Source organism: Mauremys reevesii, linkage group 2 (assembly GCF_016161935.1).
Source record: "Mauremys reevesii isolate NIE-2019 linkage group 2, ASM1616193v1, whole genome shotgun sequence".
In the NCBI taxonomy this organism is placed as follows: Eukaryota; Metazoa; Chordata; order Testudines; family Geoemydidae; genus Mauremys; species Mauremys reevesii.
The window spans coordinates 271,138,456-271,160,083 of record NC_052624.1 but is presented as its reverse complement, the minus strand read 5'-3'; the positions used below and the strand labels follow the sequence as shown (position 1 = coordinate 271,160,083).

The 21,628-nt window shown below is 45.0% G+C and overlaps 1 protein-coding gene across 1 annotated transcript in view; it reads left to right on the top strand.

Annotated features, from left to right (window-relative positions):
- KCNQ3 (potassium voltage-gated channel subfamily Q member 3) overlaps positions 1-21,628 on the top strand; it is a 249,542-nt gene that overhangs the window by 181,888 nt on the left and 46,026 nt on the right. The window contains exon 2 of the mRNA XM_039526124.1: positions 21,016-21,106. Coding sequence (XP_039382058.1) covers positions 21,016-21,106 — 91 coding nt within the window. The remainder of the gene's footprint in view (positions 1-21,015; positions 21,107-21,628) is intronic.

The window sequence follows — 21,628 nt, the reverse complement described above, 5'->3', positions numbered from 1 at the left end:
TTTTTGTAAAGAAGGGAATCAGAGTTTTCCAGGTGACTACTTTGTTGCTAACAATAGAATCCACAGTGACTGGCGAAGCCAGAAGTTGAAATGCCCTTGAATCCTGACAAAATGAGTGTCATCTGCACATTCTGTTCTAGGAACTGTGAATCAGTTCTGTGCATGTGAGAGCTAGAATTCTGCCAAATGCATGATGGTTGTTTAAGAACCAAAGCAGATATTCAATGGGAGAGGGGTGCATGGAAAATAATGAATGAAGAACTGGGATTAGATATGGCTTGCAATGCCATATGGCAGCAAAAATGGCCGGTGTCATTTTGGGCTTCATAACAGAGACATCCTGTGATGAAGCAAGGAGATATTAACTCTTCTCTATACCTCACTGGGGAGAATGCACTTTAACTCTGGCCACCTTAGTCCCAGAAGAGGGTCAACAAACTCACAGGGAACTGTGAAAAGAGCTACACAAATCATTAGAGGGCTGGGGAGACTGGCTAATGAGGAAAGATTTAAAAGAACCAAATATGATTGCTTGGCTCAACAGCAGCCTGAGGGTGGGGAGATGTATGATGATACCCTGCAAGTGCTGGAAGGGCATCAATGTCGAGGAAGGGGAGAGGATTTAATTGCAGTCTTAAAACAGCATATAACTAAGAGGAAAATGATGACATTGAAAGAAGCTTTTGGAAATCTATCTAATGGTAAAATCTATTCAGCTATGGAAGAGTCTCCCAATGGATGTGGTGGAAGCCCCATCATTTGGGATGTTTAAAACAAGGTTTTGAAAAAGAACCAGAAAATGTATGGTAGGGACCATCCCTACATGGCTAGGATGGTCGAGAAGGCTTAGTGACGGGAGGAGTTCTCCAGTGTTATTTTCTAAAATTCATGTAATTGTCCTCAGCAAAGCACTTAAGGATACACTTAACTTTAAGCATGTGAGTAGTCCTACTAATCTTGATTGAGCTAGTCGTGCAGCTAAAGTTAAGCACCTGCTTAAGTGCTTTGCTGGATTGGGGTCTTGGTGCAGAATTATTAAATCATTTTCATTTTTTTAAAAAATGCATTGAAAGATTCCAAATTTTGTCCTGTTTAAGCTGATGGAATTGCCTTAATGGGGATCTTGCTTTAAACCCCCACTGCCACCACCCACTGTGTTATGTTTTCTCCTGGAAGTTGGATAGAATTGTCCTTATTTGAAACCGTCAAGTTAAACAGGGATAATACAATCAGAGATATGAATGTGTCAATTGAGCAAATGGGGTCATCTTATATTATGTCAAACAACATTGTTGCAGATACTGGTGAAACGTTTCAGGAATAATAATCCGGCTGCTCTGGAGAAGGCTGATAACCTCCTCCAAAGACTTCAACTTCAGACTTCAAATAAAATATTGCTTGCTTATGGATGATCATCCTGACTTTCTGAATGCTGATTAATTGCTTATGGTAATGCAGAGGGAAAAAATACGCTAAAGTCAAGTCAAATTTACATAGGTACAATACCACTGGGTGCATAAATCAGAGTTCTCGTGATATGAAGACCTCAGAATTGCTTATCCGAGGTTTGCCTTCAAGGAGGAGATGATTCATTTGCCCTCCCAGCCCCTCTCATTAATTCATAAGCGACAGAGGACTGGTGGTGAGGATGGAGCGTATCTGCATCTCATCAAAAGGATGGTCTTCAGCTGTCCCTGAGCTGGACTCAGTGTGTCTGCTGGGGAAAGCAGTGAGGGTGCAGTGACCCAGTCCTCCTGACACAGCTCTTCTAAACAGGATGCTTCCTGAGTAACCCCACTAGTGCTGGTGCAGTGTTTACTGATCCAGTGGGGCCATGTCTGGGTGGGTGGCTATGATGTCACCTCCAGCAACAAGTGATTGTCAGACCACTCCAGGAGTGCATGCAACACCTTGCCATGTTGTCCTTTTGTAACAAGAGCGGCTAATATTTATACTCTCCACAGCACCTTGGGAGGTATTATCTCTAATCCTGGCCTTCAGGAGTGCTGCCTGTAGCTGATGCTATCCCGTGTGGAGTGTGTTTGGGGCAGGCGGAGGGTAAGAGGTTTGTGAATTTGTTTCCTAACTTATTAACAGTGCAAAGCTGTAGCTCTCCACCTTTTAGCTATACAGTACTATGGAACTGACAGTCTGAGATCAGGGAAAGTGGAAAGGACACTGGCAGCTCACATTTGCCTTGAAATCTAGTTTAGTTTTGAATGAAGGTTCATATTGTTTCATATTCTATCTGCATTGGGTTGTGTATCTCACATGCGTACCATTCCTAAAACAGCACCCTTGGCCAAGCCAGCCTAGTGGGAATAGAAGCTGAGTTAGATCATCTCCTGTGTCTCTCCTTCTCCATGAGCAAGGTCAGGGCAGCGCAAACCTAAAAAAGCTGGTTGTGTATTCTGCATTGTGAGAAAAAGCACTTTTCCCTGCAGAGTGACATAGGTTTGTCTTACAGTGCTGCTGTGTTCATGAGCAGGTCACTGCTGCTGGACTGACGTTGGCCGGAGAGAATTAATGTACAGTGAAGAGGATGGATGAACAAGAGAGTCTTTTTAATCCCTTTTGAGTGAAGATTTTTTATTTTCTTTACAAGACAAGCAGGTGGCTTTGGAAAGGGAGCCTGTGCTATTTGTCCTGTTCTGATTTACTTTGTCTTGTGATCCACTGGTGACGCATGTTATCCACAGAGAAGAGCAGTCTCTTACATCCCCAGCTAAGGAGGTGTGGTTCTTTTGGTCAAGCTGTAGCAGCTCATGCTTTTAGCTGTAGAGATCCCCGATGCATCAGCCAAGGTTGAAAAATGACAGGTATGTCTCCAGAGTTAATGCAGGAAAACTCAGGCTGGGGAGAACATGCAGAAGCTCTCTGTTCCGCCCCCACAACCATGCAGATCCTAGCTGATCCACTTAAATCTGAAGCGATGCATATGGAGGCTTTGTGTAGCTTAGTAGCATTGCCAGGACTTCCTCTGCTAGAGCAGCCCCTCGAAGCTCCCATGGTAGGAGAGGGAAGGAAGAGAAATATTAATGTGGCCTCAGATGGCATTTACATTTTCAGGGATTCCCCATGAAGCAGAGGATCATGTGTAGTCCCAGGCCTGTTCCCTCCCCAGTTGCAGATCCTTGATCCTGCAGAAGGGTCTTTGCAGAATCCAGGGAAGGGAGATAGTACTGTGGAGAAGTCTGACCCCTCTGCTCAAAGCCACCAAACCTAGGACCACAATATGGCCCACTCAGCCCTTCTGCTGTTAAATCATTTCAAAGAGAGAGGATATATAACAACCTGCCTGACTCAGCCATACCGTGCAGCTAAAGGCAACAACCCGAGCACAGCATCCAGAATGTCCTCTCCTCTGTGATTTCAGATGGTTTAGACGCTGACTAGAATGTGAGAATACATTCCCATCCCTCACAGTCCCTGCCATGGGAGGGAATGGGAAGGGTTTGTGGAGGGATCAGCAGGAAGATGTTTAAAGAACCTCTGTGTGAATGATCCTGGTTTCCCAGGGAGTCCAAGGATTTCACCAGGTTTGCAGCTGGGCCCCATGGCTTTTCTCCCTTCAGCCACAGTGGTTGGAGATCTCCCCTCCTGTTGCTCTTAATTTGGGAAGGGATGATCCATGCCTTGGTTTCAGGCTTGGTTAATTTATAGATTCATAGATTCTAGGGCTGGAAGGGCTTCATGGCAGGACCAAATACTGTCTAAACCATCCCTGATAGACATTTATCTAACCTACTCTTAAATATCTCCAGAGATGGAGAGTCCACAACCTCCCTAGGCAGTTTATTCCAGTGTTTAACCACCTTGACAGTTAGGAACTTTTTCCTAATATTCAACCTAAAGCCTCCCTTGCTGCAGTTTAAGTCCATTGCTTCTTGTTCTATCCTTAGAGGCTAAGATGAACACGTTTTCTCCATCCTCCTTATGACACCCTTTTAGATACCTGAAAACTGCTATCATGTCCCCTCTCAGTCTTCTCTTTTCCAAACTAAACAAACCCAATTCTTTCAGCCTTCCTTCATAGGTCATGTTTTCTAGACCTTTAATCATTCTTGTTGCTCTTCTCTGGACCCTCTCCAATTTCGCCACATCTTTCTTGAAATGCAGTGCCCAGAACTGGACACAATATTCCAGTTGAGGCCTAACCAGCTCTGTGTAGAGTGGAAGAATGACTTCTCTTGTCTTGCTCACAACACACCTGTTAATGCATCCCAGAATCATGCATTTTTTTGCAACAGCATCACACTGTTGACTCATATTTAGCTTGTTGTCCACTGTAACCCCTAGATCCCTTTCTGCTGTACTCCTTCCTAGACAGTTTCTTCCCATTCTCTATGTGTGAAACTGATTGTTCCTTCCTAAGTGGAGCACTTTGCATTGGTCTTTATTAAACTTCATTCTGTTTACCTCAGACCATTTCTCCAATTTGTCCAGATCATTTTGAATTATTACGCTATCCTCCAAAGCAGTTGCAATCCCTCCCAGTTTGGTATCATCTGCAAACTTAATAAGCGTACTTTCTATGCCAATATCTAAGTCATTGATGAAGATATTGAATAGAGCTGGTCCCAAAACAGACCCCTGCGGAACCCCACTTGTTATACCTTTCCAGCAGGATTTGGAACCTTTAATAACTACTCTCTGAGTACGATTATCCAGCCGGTTATGCACCCACCTTATAGTAGCCCCATCTAAGTTGTATTTGCCTAGCTTATTGATAAGACTATCATGCGAGACTGTATAAAATGCCTTACTAAAGTCTAGGTACACCACATCCACCGCTTCTCCCTTATCCACAAGACTCGTTATCTTATCAAAGAAAGCTATCAGATTGGTTTGATATGATTTGTTCTTTACAAATCCATACTGGCTGTTCCCTATCACCTTACCGCCTTCCAAGTGGTTTGCAGATGATTTCCTTAATTACTTGCTCCATTATCTTCCCTGGCACAGAAGTTAAACTAACTGGTCTGTAGTTTCCTGGGTTGTTTTTATTTCCCTTTTTATAGATGGGCACTATATTTGCCCTTTTCCAGTCTTCTGGAATCTCTCCTGTCTCCCATGATTTTCCAAAGATAATAGCTAGAGGCTCAGATACCTCCTCTATTAGCTCCTTGAGTATTCTAGGATGCATTTCATCTGGCCCTGGTGACTTGCAGGCATCTAACTTTTCTAAGTGATTTTTAACTTGTTCTTTTTTTATTTTATCTTCTAAACCTACTCCCTTCCCATTAGCATTCACTGTTAGCCATTCTTTCAGACTTCTCAGTGAAGACCAAAACAAAGAAGTCATTAAGCTTCTCTGCCATTTCCAAGTTTCCTGTTACTGTTTCTCCCTCCTCAGTGAGCAGTGGACCTACCGTCTCCTTTTGCCACATTTTCTATCTTTCCTACCCAGCGGAATAGCTTGTTTTTGGACCCTTAATAGTGTCCCTTTGAAATACTGCCAACTCTCCTCAGTTGTTTTTCCCCTCAGTCTTGATTCCCATGGAACCTTACCTATCAGCTCTCTGAGCTTACCAAAATCCGCCTTCCTGAAATCCATTGTCTCTGTTTTGCTGTACTCCCTTCTACCCTTCCTTAGAAGTGTGAACTCTTATGATTTCATGATCACTTTCACCCAAGCTGCCTTCCATTTTCAAATTCTCAACGAGTTCCTCCCTATTTGTTAAAATCAAGTCTAGAACAGCTTCCCCCCAGTAGCTTTTTCAACCTTCTGAAATAAAAAGTTGTCTGCAATGCAGTCCAAGAACTTATTGGATAGTCTGTGCCCTGCGGTGTTATTTTCCCAACATATATCTGGATAGTTGAAGTCCCCCATCACCACCAAATCTAGGGCTTTGGATGATTTTGTTAGTTCCTTAAAAAAAGCCTCATCTACCTCTTCCACCTGGTTAGGTGGCCTGTAGTAGACTCCTAGCATGACATCACCCTTGCTTTTTACCCCTTTTAGCCTAACCCAGAGACTCTCAACACTTCCGTCTCCTATGTCCATCTCCACCTCAGTCCAAGTGTGTACATTTTTAATATATAAGGCAACACCTCCTCCCTTTTCCCCTGTCTATCCTTCCTGAGCAAGCTGTACCCATCCATACCAACATTCCAATCATGTGTATTATCCCACCAAGTTTCGGTGATGTCAACAATGTCATAGTTGTATTTATTTATTAGCACTTCCAGTTCTTCCTACTTTATTACCCATACTTCTTGCATTTGTATATAGGCATCTAAGATACTGATTTGATCTTGCCTTCCAGTTTTGCCCTGACCCTCCTTTCTCTCTGCCATTATAGCCCACGCTCCTTCCTATTTCCGACCCATCTCCCAGGTCTCCATGTTCTCCACTTACCTGTGGGCTTTGCTCTCCTGTCCCTGTCGAACCTAGTTTAAAGCCCTCCTCACTAGGTTAGCCAGTCCGTGTCCAAATAAGGTCTTTCCCATCCTCAAAAGGTCAATGCCATCTCTGCCTAGCAGTCCTTCCTGGAATAGCATCCCATGGTCAAGGAAGCCAAAGCCCTCCTGGTGACACCCAAGCTTGATCTAAATCTACTGCAAAGGTGTGTTGAAGACTGGGGACCAGACTAAGTTTTGGAGGAGTTTGGGCCAAATTTCGGCTTGACCCACCTAATCCAGTCCTTGGGTTTATGGTTTGGTCAAAAACCAAGCCAAACTCCGCAGGTTCAACCTCCAACAGAGCAAGTTTGGCATCACTGGTGAATTTCATGATGGCTAAAATATTTTTTGAACCCCTTCTGACTTTGTGCTAGTGCAGACGAGGCTGTAGAATAACATAGACCTGCCCAGCGTACCATATCTGAATGCGCTCTGTCTTTCTTTGCATCTGCTTTTCTGGACTCTGCATCCCATCCCATCTCATTGTTTACATGGATTAGTTGCAAGCCAACAGAGGACAGTAAGACAATGAGCAGCCACCTTAAAAATAAAGTCCCAAACTACAGTTCAGTCCAAATCCCGTTCCTCAGAGCCAGCTCTATGAACACAAACAAAATTCAAAAACAAGAACAAAGCTACTCAGACCATAAAGGTTACACCCACCAGAAGCCATTCCAACAGTCAGAAAGCTGTGGGGGGGAGAAGATTAACCAACCCCAGGTAACTAGCATTATAGCAGCTTCACCTTTGCTTTTATAGCCACACTCCTGATCACCCATGTGATAAGCAGGACACCTAGGCATCTGCTTGTCACCCATGCACACTGGGGCTTATGGGTAATCTTTAAAGCTTGTCCCAGTGACATGGTACAGAAGGGGGCTATTGCACAGGTTGCTTTTTTCTTTCAAGGCTGCAAACACTGGAATAAGAAATGGCAGCTTTTCCGAACTTTCATTACAGGGAGCCAAATAAATTAGGCCGCTCTTAGGAAAAGGTTGCCTAGTGCTGAAAATCCAGAAGGCTGGTATTTGAGCAACCTGATACTGCTGACCCAGCACATTTAGAGCCAGCTTGTCAGACTCTCTAGGGATGCTTGCAGTGGTGTTGCTTTTGGCACTGAAGCAAAGAGCTTTTAAGAATGTGTCTGAAGGAGAGGGAGGTGGAGGAGGCCTTGCTTACTAGGTGCTGCCTCTTGGCCTGTACATGAAGGGAACAGAGAGGAAACCTACTTAAAAAAACTGCTCTTATGACATTGCCTTTAAATGGCTCCTGGTTTGAAGTACAGATTTCTTCATGATGCTAAAGCAGCAAAGAGTCCTGTGGCACCTTATAGACTAACAGACGTATTGGAGCATGAGCTTTCGTGGGTGAATACCCACTTCGTTGGATGCATGTGGATGGAAGTGGGTATTCACCCACGAAAGCTCATGCTCCAATACGTCTGTTAGTCTATAAGGTGCCACAGGATTCTTTGCTGCTTTTACAGATCCAGACTAACACGGCTACCCCTCTGATACTTGACTTCATGATGCTACAAATTCTTGCCCTCCCCCTAGAAGGAGAGAGTTCCCCCACTCCTCTCAGGAAAATGGGAACAAAACCTATTCTGATGAACTCCTGGCAATGCAGAATCTAAGGGCAAAAGACCACAAGTTTCCAAGATGACTTGCTGGATTAGCCATTGTAGAAAACTAGTGGCTAGACTAGCACTGGTGATTAGAGCGAGACGGTGGGTGAGGTAATATCTTTCATACGACCAGCTTCTGCTGGAGAGAGAGACAAGCTCTTACACAGAGATTTTCCGAAGAGCTTGAAAGCTTGTCTCTCTCACCAACAGAAGTTGGTCCAATAAAGGATATTACCTCACCCACCTAGTGTCTGTAATATCCTGTGGCCAATATGGCTACAACACTGCATATCACTGGTGATGACAATCATGACTACTTCCTTGCTAATGCCAAAGAAACACGTGCTAATCTGATTAATTGTTCCTCTGTAGTTTAACTCCCAAAAGGTCTTTTTTTACATTAATTGTATGTGCACTGATGCCTTGGCTTGGGTCTTCTGTGGGGACTGATTATTGCACCTCTGGATCTAAAACCACAAGCTGCTAACTGCTTGACCAGGTGCATTAGCTCTGAGGCAGTAGTAAACTTATAAACCACTATATGTGATCTAGCCACTAGAGGGGGACAAAGAGCACAGTGTTAGACATAGGATTTGCAAGATTCGATTTTAATCTATAAAGGTCGGAAAAGGTCTATATCAATGGATACACTGAAATCAACAACAACAAAAAATAATCAATAACAGTCAGCAGGAGTGCAACCTGCCTCTGCACCTACACCTGCAGGGTTCAGGTGTCAGTGGCCCCACAGCAGGGCAGGGAGCTTTCTGCAGCCCCGCTGTTGTGGACCTGCTCTCTCTCTCTCTCTCTCTCACTCACTCACTAGCTGGGAGTGCAGGGGATCTCTGCTCTGCCCTGCCAGGACCTGCTCACTCACTCTTCTGACAGCAGAGCTGCAGAGGGTTCCCTGCGGGGCCACTGACACAGAGTCCCTGCAGGTGCAAGGTACAGTGGGAAGGCTGCAGTCCTGGCAGAGTAGAGCAAAGACTCCGGGCCAAGACTACAAGAAGGAGGAGGACAAGCCCCCAGCTAGAACCATTCAGTAGTGGGGTGTCCTCCCGTGTGGTGGTGGGGGGGGGGTTGTCCAAACTGCTGACACCCTGCAGAAACTTAAATTAAAATAGATAAAAATAAAAATCTATTTTCCCATCAAATTTAATAATAATAATAATTGGATTCTTCAAGGCCTAGACATGTGCTAGCCTGTTATTGCTGAATGGCCCAGGGGATTGGTAAGGAAACAGAGCCTTTCACTTCTAGGTTCAGTAGTAATCAGAAACCAATGGGTGGGGCAGCATGGTCTGGAACAGGGGCAGTCAGTTGTTTTTTGTCAAGGTCCAAATTTCTTGGTCAAGGTATAGTCAAGGGACTCCAGAGAAACATTTTTCACACTACAATAATAATGTAAGCAGAGTCAGGATGAGATCTACCCTGACATCTGGTGGTACATTATGAGGAGTGGGCAATGGAATTTTAGGAATGTGCATTTGCATTGGTAAACCCACTCCACTTAGCATAACACACGGCAGCATGGGATTGTTATTTTCACACTGTGGAATCCCCAATTTCTTTGTTATTGGGGCAGGAAGGAAAAAAAAGTGCTGTTACCTTAATTATGTGAATGAGGAACTATGAGACTGCTTTATGACAGAAATGACTCAACCTACATTAAATAGTACTTGCTAGACAAGGGACATGGATTCCAAAACCCAGTGAATTGAGAGAGGCTGGGGACAGGTATCTGTACTTGGTGGTGCAGGCTCCTTGTGTGAGCCAGAGGCCCCAGTTTTGCCTATGCCTCTCTCCACTGTGGAATGTCAGCGTTAATTTTGATTCCCTTAAGAATCTAGATACAGGTTACTGAGCTGAACTCACTTTGGACCAGTAGTGCACTGGCACTGGGCTCCCCTACTGTGAGCTGAAATCACTAAAAGCTGAAATCACTAAGAGCTGAAATCACTGGAATCGCTGAGCTAAGAGCACTGAGTACTGTGCTAACCAGTGGGGGAGCCTGAAGCTATACTGTGGAGCAGAGCAGCTGGCAGAGTGGAGCGAGCAGTTTCCGAGGACGGCTGGAGCGGCTCACAGGACAGCTGGTGGACCAGAGCAGCTGGTAGAGCGGAGCAGCTGTGGGACGGGTGGAGCAGCCCACGGAGCGAGCAGAGCTGAGCAGTTGCGGGGACGACTAGTGGGAGCAGAACCCCATGAAGAGGCAGGGCAGTTGGCCCCAAACCATGTAAGGTGCCCCTTTCTACTGAGGCTGGGGAGGGGGACCTCTGCAGGTAGACTCTCGAACTCTGGGGCTGCCTGACCTGGGACAGAGACTTTTGGATTGTGGGACTTTTGGGACTGTGGGTGATTTGGGGGGTTGCTGGACTCAAGAGACCAGAGAGAAGGACACGGCCCAATTTCCTTGGGTGGGTCTTTGCTCACGGTTTGATCTATGAACTCTAGCTGAGGTATTTTCCCAATTTAATGCTTGTTGTTTACCTCATGTAATTAAATCATTTCTGCTACACCAAGACTCTGTGCTTGCGAGAGGGGAAGTATTGCCTCCTTGAGGCGCCCAGGGGTGTGTGTAAGATTTTCCCAGGTCACTGGGTGGGGGCTCGAGCTGGTTTTGCATTACATTGTAGGAAAGGGACCCATATGTATTGAACCCGGCCCTTGCTGCTATTGTTTCGGCCTGGCAGAAGGGTTACAATAATAATAATAATGATAATAATAAGTAAATAAAAAGATTTTGCGGTCTGTTCAAAAGTGTTTGATGGTCCAGATTTGGCCTGCGGTCCACCTATTGACTACCTCTGGTCTGGAGGAATGAATGCAGAGTTGGGTCTTCAGATGAAGCTTTCAGCAAATCTCTTCACCCTTTTGGTTGCGTTTTCCATTGCAGAGGGATATGGCTCCTAGCCTGCTCTAATAGGACATGGCATGGATTAATGAGTTAATGTTTCTAGGAGCTCTGTATAAAAGCCAACTATTGTCATTACATAACAGTGGTTCAGTGACCCACATCTAATGAGCTGGTGTTCATATTTCATGCCTCCACCTCACTGGCATATTTGTTGGCATTCTCAGAAGAAAGGCTAAGGATCATATGGGCATCAATGCAGCTCTCCTATATCACGTGGTGGGGGGGGGAGCTTTGTCCAGTTCCCTGTGGGGGAACATGAATGAGGCACATGAATAGCAGTGTCACTTCCTATGCTGTGCCTGGCTGCTGGCTAGAGTGCACGTCTGTTTCCTGGGCTGTCAGGTTGGCACCCCTACTCTACCGTGGTTCCATGTCCCACTGGTGACATTGACTGGCAACTCCTCCATGGAACTGTGAGCACGGTGTGTGGTTGGCATGGTTCATCGACGCCCCAGACACATGACCCTTCTGCAGAGAGACCCTACCTGCAGTACTCCAGATTGCAATTTTCTGTTTAGGCTGCATTGCTCCCCACATCTTTTCCTCTAGGCACATTCCATCTGTGGCATCACCAAGTCGCAAGAACTCCCCTTCAGCCTCCTCCTGACACTGGCCAAGATGGCCATCCATCAGTCCAGGAGGAAACTCTATAAGGTTGTTCTCTCGGATAGTGATTGGGGTGTGCTATAGACCGCCAGGATCTAGCTTAGAGATGGATAGAGAGCTCTTTAATGTTTTTTTTTTAAAACACTAAACACTACTGCTTGATCATGGGGGGGGGACTTTAACTCTTCCGGATATAGATTAAAAAAAATGTGCTAGTAATAATAATAGGGCTCAGCTTTTCCTAGACGTGATAGCTAATGAATTTCATCAATGCTAGTTTGCTGAGAGGAGGGATGGATTTTAGATTTTTTTTTTTGATTTTGGAGGACAACCTTGGACCTTGTTGTGGACATTGGACAAGGGACAACAACCTGAGCTCGAGTGATCATAAGCTAATTAAATGCAATGATAATAATCATCTGAGTGCTGAGACTAGGATTATGATTTAAAAAAATTAAGGGCTAATTAATTAAACTATATAGTTAGGGGAAGGGGGACTGGGTTTACAGATCTATTTAGGGATCTAAGGGCAGGTTACTTCAGTTTGTTGCAGGAGTTGTTGCAGAGAGAGTCATGTAGCATGTAGGGAAACGGCTCGTAGGTGCGGCTTTTAGACCGAGCTGATGAGCAAGCAGCTTAGAGGGGTCATTAAGAAAAACAGAAAAAAAGAAAAGGAGTGGGAAATGGAAAAAGAAAGGATCAGCAATCAGCACCTTATTGGTCAGAGGAGGTGGGGGAGAGGAGAGAAGCAGTGACAGTGGGAAGAGATGGATATGACCCAAACGAAAAAAATAGCAAGCAAAACTTATTTTTATAAATAGGAAGAAAAAAAAGAAAGAAAGAAGAAAAGAAGAACTTTTAAACTTTAAAGAGGAGATGGATGGGGGAATATATGGAATGATAACTTAGCTTTTGCCTCGGTTTTTAATAGAGGCTAATGGGGGGCTAAGGATAGAGGAAATAGTGATAGAGGACCGATGGGAATGAAGATGATTACGTAGTCTGTATGGTAAACTTTAACAGAGTAAAACTTGAAACTTTAAATAGAATAAAATCAATCTTAAGAATAAGAATAATTAGATGAGATATTGCTGGAGGATTGCCGATAATTAATAATATGATATAAATAATTAAATCCTAAATCGAGACTGACTTTAGTTCTAATAGACTGGATATATTAATGTAAAAAAAAAGAAAAGGAAAAAAAGTGAAGTAGTTATTAGGGCTGTTATAGAAAAGTCTGGAAAAAATCTGCAAAGAAGGTGGTTCATCTGCAAAGAGGAGCATGAACGAGGATAGATGAAAGGATGGTTCGAGCAAGATACATCATGCCAAACCAAAGGTACTTCTCGTGCCAAACTAACTTTTTTTTTTGAAGGAAAGGGAGTTTATTTTTTAGACAATCTTCAGTGAGTTTGATCTGGTGGATTTCAGTAAATTGTGATACATTACAAATTGAAAAAGAAGATGGAAATAAAAATGAAAATGGAAGAGGGGGGGAAAAGAGGGGGAAGAGAGACTGAAGGGGAGAGGGTGCTGGGGGGAGAGAGTAGGGTTGGGAGGAGTTGGAGGAAGCTTCAAGGTTGAGAGTTTTTGGGGGTCTTTTATTTTTATTATTTATTTAGAATTTCTATTTGAGGGACTGATACCACCAAGTTGTGCAAGTGATAAGGTGTGCCAGTAGATGACACCAGGGTGGAGGGTATTGCCAATTTGATGGAAGGATATACGGATTATAGAGTATTTAATGAAATATTAATTAGTAACAGGATAGTAACAGGATGATATGAAGGAGTGGAGTGGGTTAATGATAGTAGGAGCAGAAGAACTAAGTGGAGGTTGAGGAGAAGCTGAGGTTGGACCAGTTGGAGGATAGGAGGAGGAGGAGTGTGGAGTAACAGGAGATGATAATGATCGGGTGGGCAATGTTGTGTTGAATTCAAGATGTCTTGGGTCTGCTGTTGTAGGTATAAGGGTATTTTTAGGTCTCTAGTAGGGTAGTTTGGAGGTGTATAGCGCGAGGTATGAACCTCATTTTGGAGTATGTGGTAATTTGAATGTGAGAAGTTAAGAAAATGTGAATTCAAACTAGAATTGAAGACAAAAGGAAGGAAAAGAATGAATGGAAACATGAGAAGGAAGGGAAGGAGAGAAGGAGGAGAAGATATGTTTGATAGGCTTAGAAATAAGAGGGATAAAGGAAGAAGGATAAGAGGAGTTATTATAAATCAGACAGATAAATAGGAGGATAGGAGATATGAAGCTTCAGTCAGTGGCTAGCTCAGTGCTAGGACAGAAACAGGAGAAGATCAGGTCAGGGACAGTGGGAAAAGAGAGGCGAGAAGAAAGGAAGGGTTAGAGGAGGAACAGCCCTGATGTGGGAACAGCCAAGCGAGAGGAGAGTCTGACTTTAATGCTTTTGAGTTAAGCTAGATGAGGTGATGGTCAATTGGGGTACCACACTGGTAAACCATAGTATGGGGGTCAATTAAACAGGGTTATGGGTCAATGGTGTCCATAACCTTTTCCAGAGGGGGTCAATTATAGGGTTTGCCTGGATGTCGGGGTTCAGGAGACCGCCATGTGCTTGGGAAGGAGTCTTTTCCTGGAGGAGGTTCAATTCCTCGGAGCATGGCTCCAGGGGATCATGGCATGGGGCAGGGGTCCTCGCAATGGCCCTGGAGGTTGTTGGTGGGAGATCAGGAGCAGGGATCATCTGGGGCCTGCTGATCTTGGGATCTCAGACTAGATGATTATGTGGGATGTGACCTTTCATGCATCTGCGCAGAGCTCTTCTCAGGAGCATCCACTGACATCTTGGACTGTCTCAGGACGGCAGGCATTATCCAGAGTTCTCTGCCTGGTGCCCTCCCTCTAGATCCCTCATTTTGACCCTGTGACATGTACCCCCATCCCTTTTTTTTCATTTCTTATGCTCCCGTGATTTGTTGATTGCTGGGTTCTGTATCTCCTCCCTCACCTGCATGGGTGGGTCTTTTCTTGCTTTGATGGGCTTTGCCCATCAATCCCATTTATTAAGTAGGCTGGCACCTCTCACACCCATTTTAAAAATAAATAGACCTGTAAGAGAGAGTGGGGGGCTTTCAGTTCTGTTAAACTGCTTTGCTGGTGGATTTAATAATCTGAACATTTGGAATGAGTTTATTTCATGGAGAGAAATTGCAGGAGAGAGCAGTATCACTTCACTGTAGAATTTGGGTGCTCTCTAGTGGGTAAAACAAAGCACACTCTACTCAGTGGGTTTTGAGGTTTTTAGAGGAAATGCAATAAAAAATCATTGTGCAGTTTAGTTTATCTTTAAGCTGCACATTAAGAGAACCTGGGGTCCAACCCTGCAACCTCCCTTTCTGTGGCACTTCTGTTGACTTCAGTGCTCTTGCGGGGCTGGGCCCTTAAGTAAAACTTTCTGCATAAGTAACTTCCCTTGAATATTTTCGATATATATCATTAAACCTTTAATTATCTTAGTGCCTTAAAGGAGAGGCGAGGTGATCCAGGGCCAGATCCTCAGCAGGTGTCGATAAAGCTGCACCAATTTACTTCATTGGAATTACATCAGTTGATGTCAGCTGAGGATGTGACCCCAGGTGTCTGAATGGAGCCGTACAGAGATTGTCCTGTTTGAAGAGGACTACGTTAATGTGAACTAGGAACCTTTTATTACATACCCATAGTGTCCTCACAGACAAGTGAAAGTGCAACTCTTGAGCCCTGGTCTACGCTGGGGGGGTGGAGGGGATTGACCTAAGATACGTGAATATCGTAGCTGAAGCTGGGGTATCTTAGGTTGATTTACCTGGCCATGAGGATGGCGGCGAGTCAACTGCTTCTGCTCCCCCATCGACTCCGCTTCCGCCTCTCGCGAGCTGGAGTTCCGGAGTCGATGGGGAGCGCGTTCAGGGATCGATTTAGCCGCATCTAAACGAGACGCGATAAATCGATCCCCGATTGATCGATCTCTACCTGCCGATCTGACGGGTAGTTAAGACCTGCCCTTAGTGCATGTTGTGATTTACACCCCGATGATCCAAACTGTGGGGCAGTATAGACAAGCCCTAATGTAAGCCATGTGCATCAGGGAGCATAACTTTAGTATTATTTGTGCCTCTGGCCTCTTAATTTTCTTCTTTCTGGAGCGCCTCCTTGTGGCCAGGCATAGCAGCTCTCCCCGCATCTCACGACTCCTGCCAATGACCACTCTGGTGGTCCACCTCTGCATGGGCCTCTGATTACATCACAAGTTAGGTCCACCCCTTCGGGGGTAACAGAGTCTAACTATAAGGTGATGAGTCTCTCCTGTGCTGAGCTCCAGCCAATCTACAAGCCAGGAACTGGTCTGGTAACTCCAGGGCAGGTATATAAGCTCACAGGAGGAATAGCAACTCAGTCTGCTCACTGTCACTCTAGGGCAGTGATTCTCAACTCATGGCCCATGGGCCGCAAGTGGCCCAGTTAGCACACAGCTGTGACCCAGCTCAGTTGTGTGCTAAATGCCACAGGATCCGTGGCAGGGTCTGGGCAGCCAGCTGCTGCCCAGGCGAGCTCGGCGTGGTACGGGGTCCCTGCGGGGTTTGGGTCCTGGCTTCCCCCCAGCCCTCCCTCAGCAGGGTCCAGCCAGCTAGCAGGGATCAGGGGTCCCCATACAGCAGGGTCCAGGGTCAGGGTCCCTGTCCCCTGCTCCACACCCAGCTCTCCGCTCCTGCCCCCATTCTGTGGAAGGGTCTTTGGGCAGAGGGTGCTGAGCGTAGGGGTTTGTGAGAGAGGTTAGGTGGGGGGCCCCGTGGTTCTCAACCTGTGGCCCAGGTAACATTCTGTGGGCCACATATGCGGCCCACAATGATAAATAGGTTGAGAACCTCTGCTCTAGGGCTTGGCACTCTCGCCTGCCTGACAGTGGTAACAGACTCCCCAAGCCTTGCTCTCGCTCCAGCCCTCTTCCTAGTCTTGCTCCAGCCCTTCTCTCACTCCAGCCCCACTCTGGACTCGAGTCTGGCTCTGACCCCTGGCACCAGCCAATAGGCCCAGCTGCCACAGCTCCAACTACTAGTGATGTGTTTCTGACACCAACAAATAAAAGTCCAGTTTCCTTATATCAGGTCTCTGGCCCAAACTCTGGGCCCTATGGTTCTTGCATTCCCTTGGTTCAGGGCTTCCAATATCCTTATCCTCTTCACATCACCACTTCTGTTGGCTGGTAGGGGAATACAGGCCTTTCCCATACACCAGGTTCCAGTCCAGGGTCCCTATAGCCAGCAGCCAAGGTCTGCTCCACAAAATTCCTTGCTGCTGCCTCCCTGGACCTCTTCCTTCCCAGATTTTCTTAGACCTTCTCCCCACAACCTCTAAATTCCCCCTTGTCTCATGCCAGGTCACCCCTGGAAGTCCCCAGTAGAATCTCAAAGTACCAGCTTAAGCCAATTTTCAGTCTTCTCAGGATTGACTTTTCATCCCTCTCTGCTGCAGTTTCCCCTGCTTTGTTCCTTAACTGAACACTTCCCAGGGCTCTCTCCCTGGACGTCCAAATCCTGCCTTTCAGGGCACACCACCATCCTAGTGACTGCTCCAGGCCTCCCCTCCCCTTCGCCAGCCTCCTCTACTCAGGGTAGTATCCTAGGGCTTACTCTCCCCCTGAGCTTTCTCCCCACAACCTCTCTAGTCACAGAGAGGGACTGCACAGTTCCTTCCTCTCCTCCCTACAGTCCCTTTCTTTCTTCTTTTCTTTTCCTGACATTTTATGGTTCAGCAGCCTCAGCATGAGAGGCTATGACTGCCACCTACCACAGTTTTTACATAATCAAAAGCTTATGTCTTCTCACCCTGTCCTGCATCCTTTCAAAATACACAGTAATGCTGTTTTAATGCTACCCCACCTTCCCGTTCTCTCACCAGTCCTTTCAGACTATATTCTTTCACCTTGAGGCATCTCAGTTCTCCGTAAAGAGAATCTTTCTTTTTGCATAATTCTCCTTGCATTGCCACAGCAGATGGTCAACTGTTTCTTTAACTTTGCATGTTTCGCACAACCCGTCTTTGTGCACGTTTAGTAGATACAAATTACCATTTAGGCCATCGTGGCCTGTTAGCACTCTAAATATAGCTATAGTGCTTCTTCTGGCATAACTGGGAAGTATAACATTATCCTTAAGTCTAGGACATATCTCAGAGAACATTTGTCCTTTTGTCTCTTTGCACTATCTTCATAGTTAAGAACAATGTTTTGTTCTCGTTCCTGCTCTCCGAGGTTCCCTTACTGATTGCTGTTATACTCAAAGAGTCGGCCAGGATAGCAGTTGTAGCTGGGCATACGTTCCTTAGTCAGGTCAGTGCCAGCAGTATGCCTATGTATTCAGCTGTCATAATGGCCACCAAATTGGATAGTCTCGTAGATCTCTTAATTCCAAATTCAGGGATACAAAAGGCCATTCCCACACTACCGGTGTTGTCATCTTTAGATCTGTCAATACAGAATGGACAGTGCTGATCTCATTTGCCATATAAACTCATAAATTGTATCCGTCATTGTTATGCTGTCTGGAGTGGTTCACAACCATGAGTGCCAGCCTCAGGGCAGACTGTTAAAAAGCAGGGCAGAAACTCCAAACTGCTTCTAAACTCTAATTAGATTTCACCAGCCCCATCACAAGTGTGAACTCCTAAAGCACTTCAGTAGTCTTACCATGGAGTCACAGATGGTCCCCTTGGGCATTCCAGTCTATCTTGCCACTCAGGCAAGCTGGAGTATGTGATAGATAGTCACTTACACCAAAAAAATCACAATAATAGTCAGATTGCTCCCAGTCCCACAAGACCAGTCACTTACCCCAGGTCAGTTGTGCTCAGATCTCAAACCAAGGCCAACACCTGTAGCCAATCCTGTAATTAACTAACAATTTATTAACTAAGATAAGAAATGAGAATTATTTACAAGATTAAGCAGGAAAGCATACACACAAGTGAGGTACAATCTTAAATTCAAAAGGTAATTGAAGTTTCTATAATAAACAAGTTTATATGTCCTTTGGGCTAAGCAGCTTGGGGATTGCTTGCTTATGTCTAGGAATCTCTGCCCCTCAGAGGTCAGACAGCATAAAGAGGCCTCGATTTCTTCTGATTCAGAATTTTTATTCCCACCTTTCTCTAGAGTCCAAGCTGATGGGACAAGTGCTCGTGGACATAACGTATTCATGGGTGGATGAGGGGAGCAGTCAAAGTCTCTGCTTCACAATGGCCCATTTGGATTCAGTAGTCTTTCCTGGTGGGCAGGAAATAACACTTTTTGGGGTAAACTAATATTTCACACTTGGTAATGCTTCTCCCCTGACTGTGGGGAATTTATAGTCTTCAATATTTTTATGGTTACAGAGCAAACACTTAAACATTACGTTAGAACATGGGATGCAAATATTATAAGTAGAATTAATACATGCAGCATCCTACAAGCATTCCATAAAGTCTAAACACTAAACACATGGGTATAACTCTAACATCTATTTTGATAATGCCAACATACAGGCAGGGCCGGCTCCAGGCACCAGCCCAGCAAGCAGGTGCTTGGGGTGGCCAAAGGGAAGGGACAGCATTCGGGCTTTCCGGCGACAATTTGGCGGCGGGTCCCTCAGTCCCTCTCAGAGGGAAGGACGTGCCACCAAATTCCCGCCGAAGAAGGAAGCGGCACGGTGGAACTGCCGCCGATCGCGATCGCGGCTTTTTTTTTTTTCCCCGCCACTTGGGGCAGCAAAAACCCTGGAGCTGGCCCTGCATACAGGTGAGCCACACTGGTTTCCAGCTATGTGATTGTAAGTGTTCGGTGAGGCCTAAGGACCTTGGCATGAGCTGGCACCTGGTCTGCCAGCATCACAGTCATATATGATGGTTCTGCTTTTTCCTTTGTCTTACCATAATATTCCAAATCCACAACTAGAGAAACAACTGTCCAGGTATAGTTTGACTGCTCATGACTGAAGATTTCAATCTCTTCCAGTCCTTCCTTTTCACTCACTTTCCAGTCCCTCCCACCTTTTGACCCTGTTAGCATGTGGGAGTACATGGCATCCAGTTACATCATGTCTATTTACTTCCCAACCATCTTCATATATTTGTTTATTACTCTTATCTTCACTGTTTCCATTAACCTTAGCCCAAAAGGTTAAATCTAACAATTTCATCCTTAAATGTATAGGCATTTCTCCGGTAGCTCCCTGCTTCACACACAATGGTGCTGTAATATTGTACTACATGGGATTAACCAGAGCTTGGGCTTGAATCAACTCTTATTTTTTGACTGTTGATTTCAAAGCTGAATATTTCAAAGGTTTGGCCTCCATAATCTGTAACTGGTTTTATTAGTGCCCTATTCAGCATCATCCGTGAGTTCTTATCTCTTGTTCCCAGCAATACTTTTAAGCAGATTCATCCTCTTTTTACATTTACTCTGGATATTAACTATATGACCCTTCCAAATTAGTTTATCAAACACAAGTCCGAAGAATGTAAAATTTGGAACTAGCTGAATTTTCTCTGCATAGAAATGGAGGTTTCATGCTTCCCCAATCTTTCTTTCTGTGACGATCCAGTCCTTTTCTGCTCTTTATTTGCTCAGTTTATTTATATTAACCACCCAGCTTCTTCTGCAGCTGGGCTTCATCATTAATTAAGCCTCATCCACCTTCCAGGTGCAGCCAGTTAGCATAATTGACCTCTCAGGACCATATCAATCCTTTCAAAGCCTGTGTGGGTTACACACCCCATTATATCTGCACTACAAAAAAAGGATGGTACTAAAATTTTCAGTGCAAACAAGGATTTGTGAATTATTAATGTCTTCATGGGCTTTTGACCTCCTTTGTAAAGTGCTTTGAGATCTGCTGATAAAAAGCACTAGATGATATTATTGGTATCAAAATGTTAATTGCACAGAAATGTTAACTTAATGTTTCTTGGCTTTCAGTACATGCCAAGTGGATTTGTTTTATTGTTACTACAATGCCATTTTATTAGTAATGATTATTCTATGCATTTCTAAAGTGCCCATCATGGTGGTAACACCGGAACACAGGTAATACCCACAAAAGGAACATCTCAATTAGAGGCTCTCCTCCTTCCACAGAACTCCTTGTCTGATGGGTCAATGTCAGTGATAGAATGACTATCTTCACCTTTCCCATACTGTGAACCACTTTTCAGCACCATGACCCCCAAACCTTGGGATTGACCCACGGTCCTCTTCCCACTTAACAATATGGGAAGGGCAGGGTAGTCTTGACCCTAACACTGTCTGTGACTCCCCCAGGTTCAGAAACCCTTGATCCCAGTCACATTCCATCTCACTCTGATCATGGATGGTGATCCCTTTCAGACCTTTGTGGGTTTTTAAAAATCATCTCTTTTTAAGTGGATACAGTGGTAACGATGCCCAATTTCTCCTTTTATGTTAATCCAGATTTCTGATAGTTCTGGGGTGTTTGATCTTAGCCGTCCTAACAACTTTCAAGGAATATGAAACTGTTTCAGGAGACTGGCTGCTGCTGTTGGTAAGTAGACTGGGACTGCAATGTCATGCTGTTAACCTTCTTGGATTGAATTCAGCAGCGATGAAAACACATTACTATTGGTGACTCCACACTCTTCAGGGTCCCAGACTCACTACAGGGCATGCTCATGTAGGCTGCAAGAAGTCCACAGCGTTTACTAAGGCACTTCCCCACATCCCTCTAGGCTGGAGTTCTGCAATAGGCATGGTAGGTCCCTTAGGTCTCTCTCAGGCTGCCCAGCCTGGGCCAATAGTCCATTGTAGCAGCAGTAATGTTGGGAATTCCCCATCTACCTCTCTGTTCCTCCCAGTGACATACAATGTGAAGTCTGACCTGAATTAAATGTGAATGTTATAAGAGATGATCATTTTTGCTCCTTTGTGATTTAGAAAGGGAGCTGGAGAAGTTTTACCCCACCTCCCCCCAGCTCTCCACAGTGTAGAGCACAGAAATGGGCCTGTTGGGTGGAGGTGTAGTGTAATGTGCTGTGGCAGTCCTGCTCACCCTTGGGTGACAATTAGC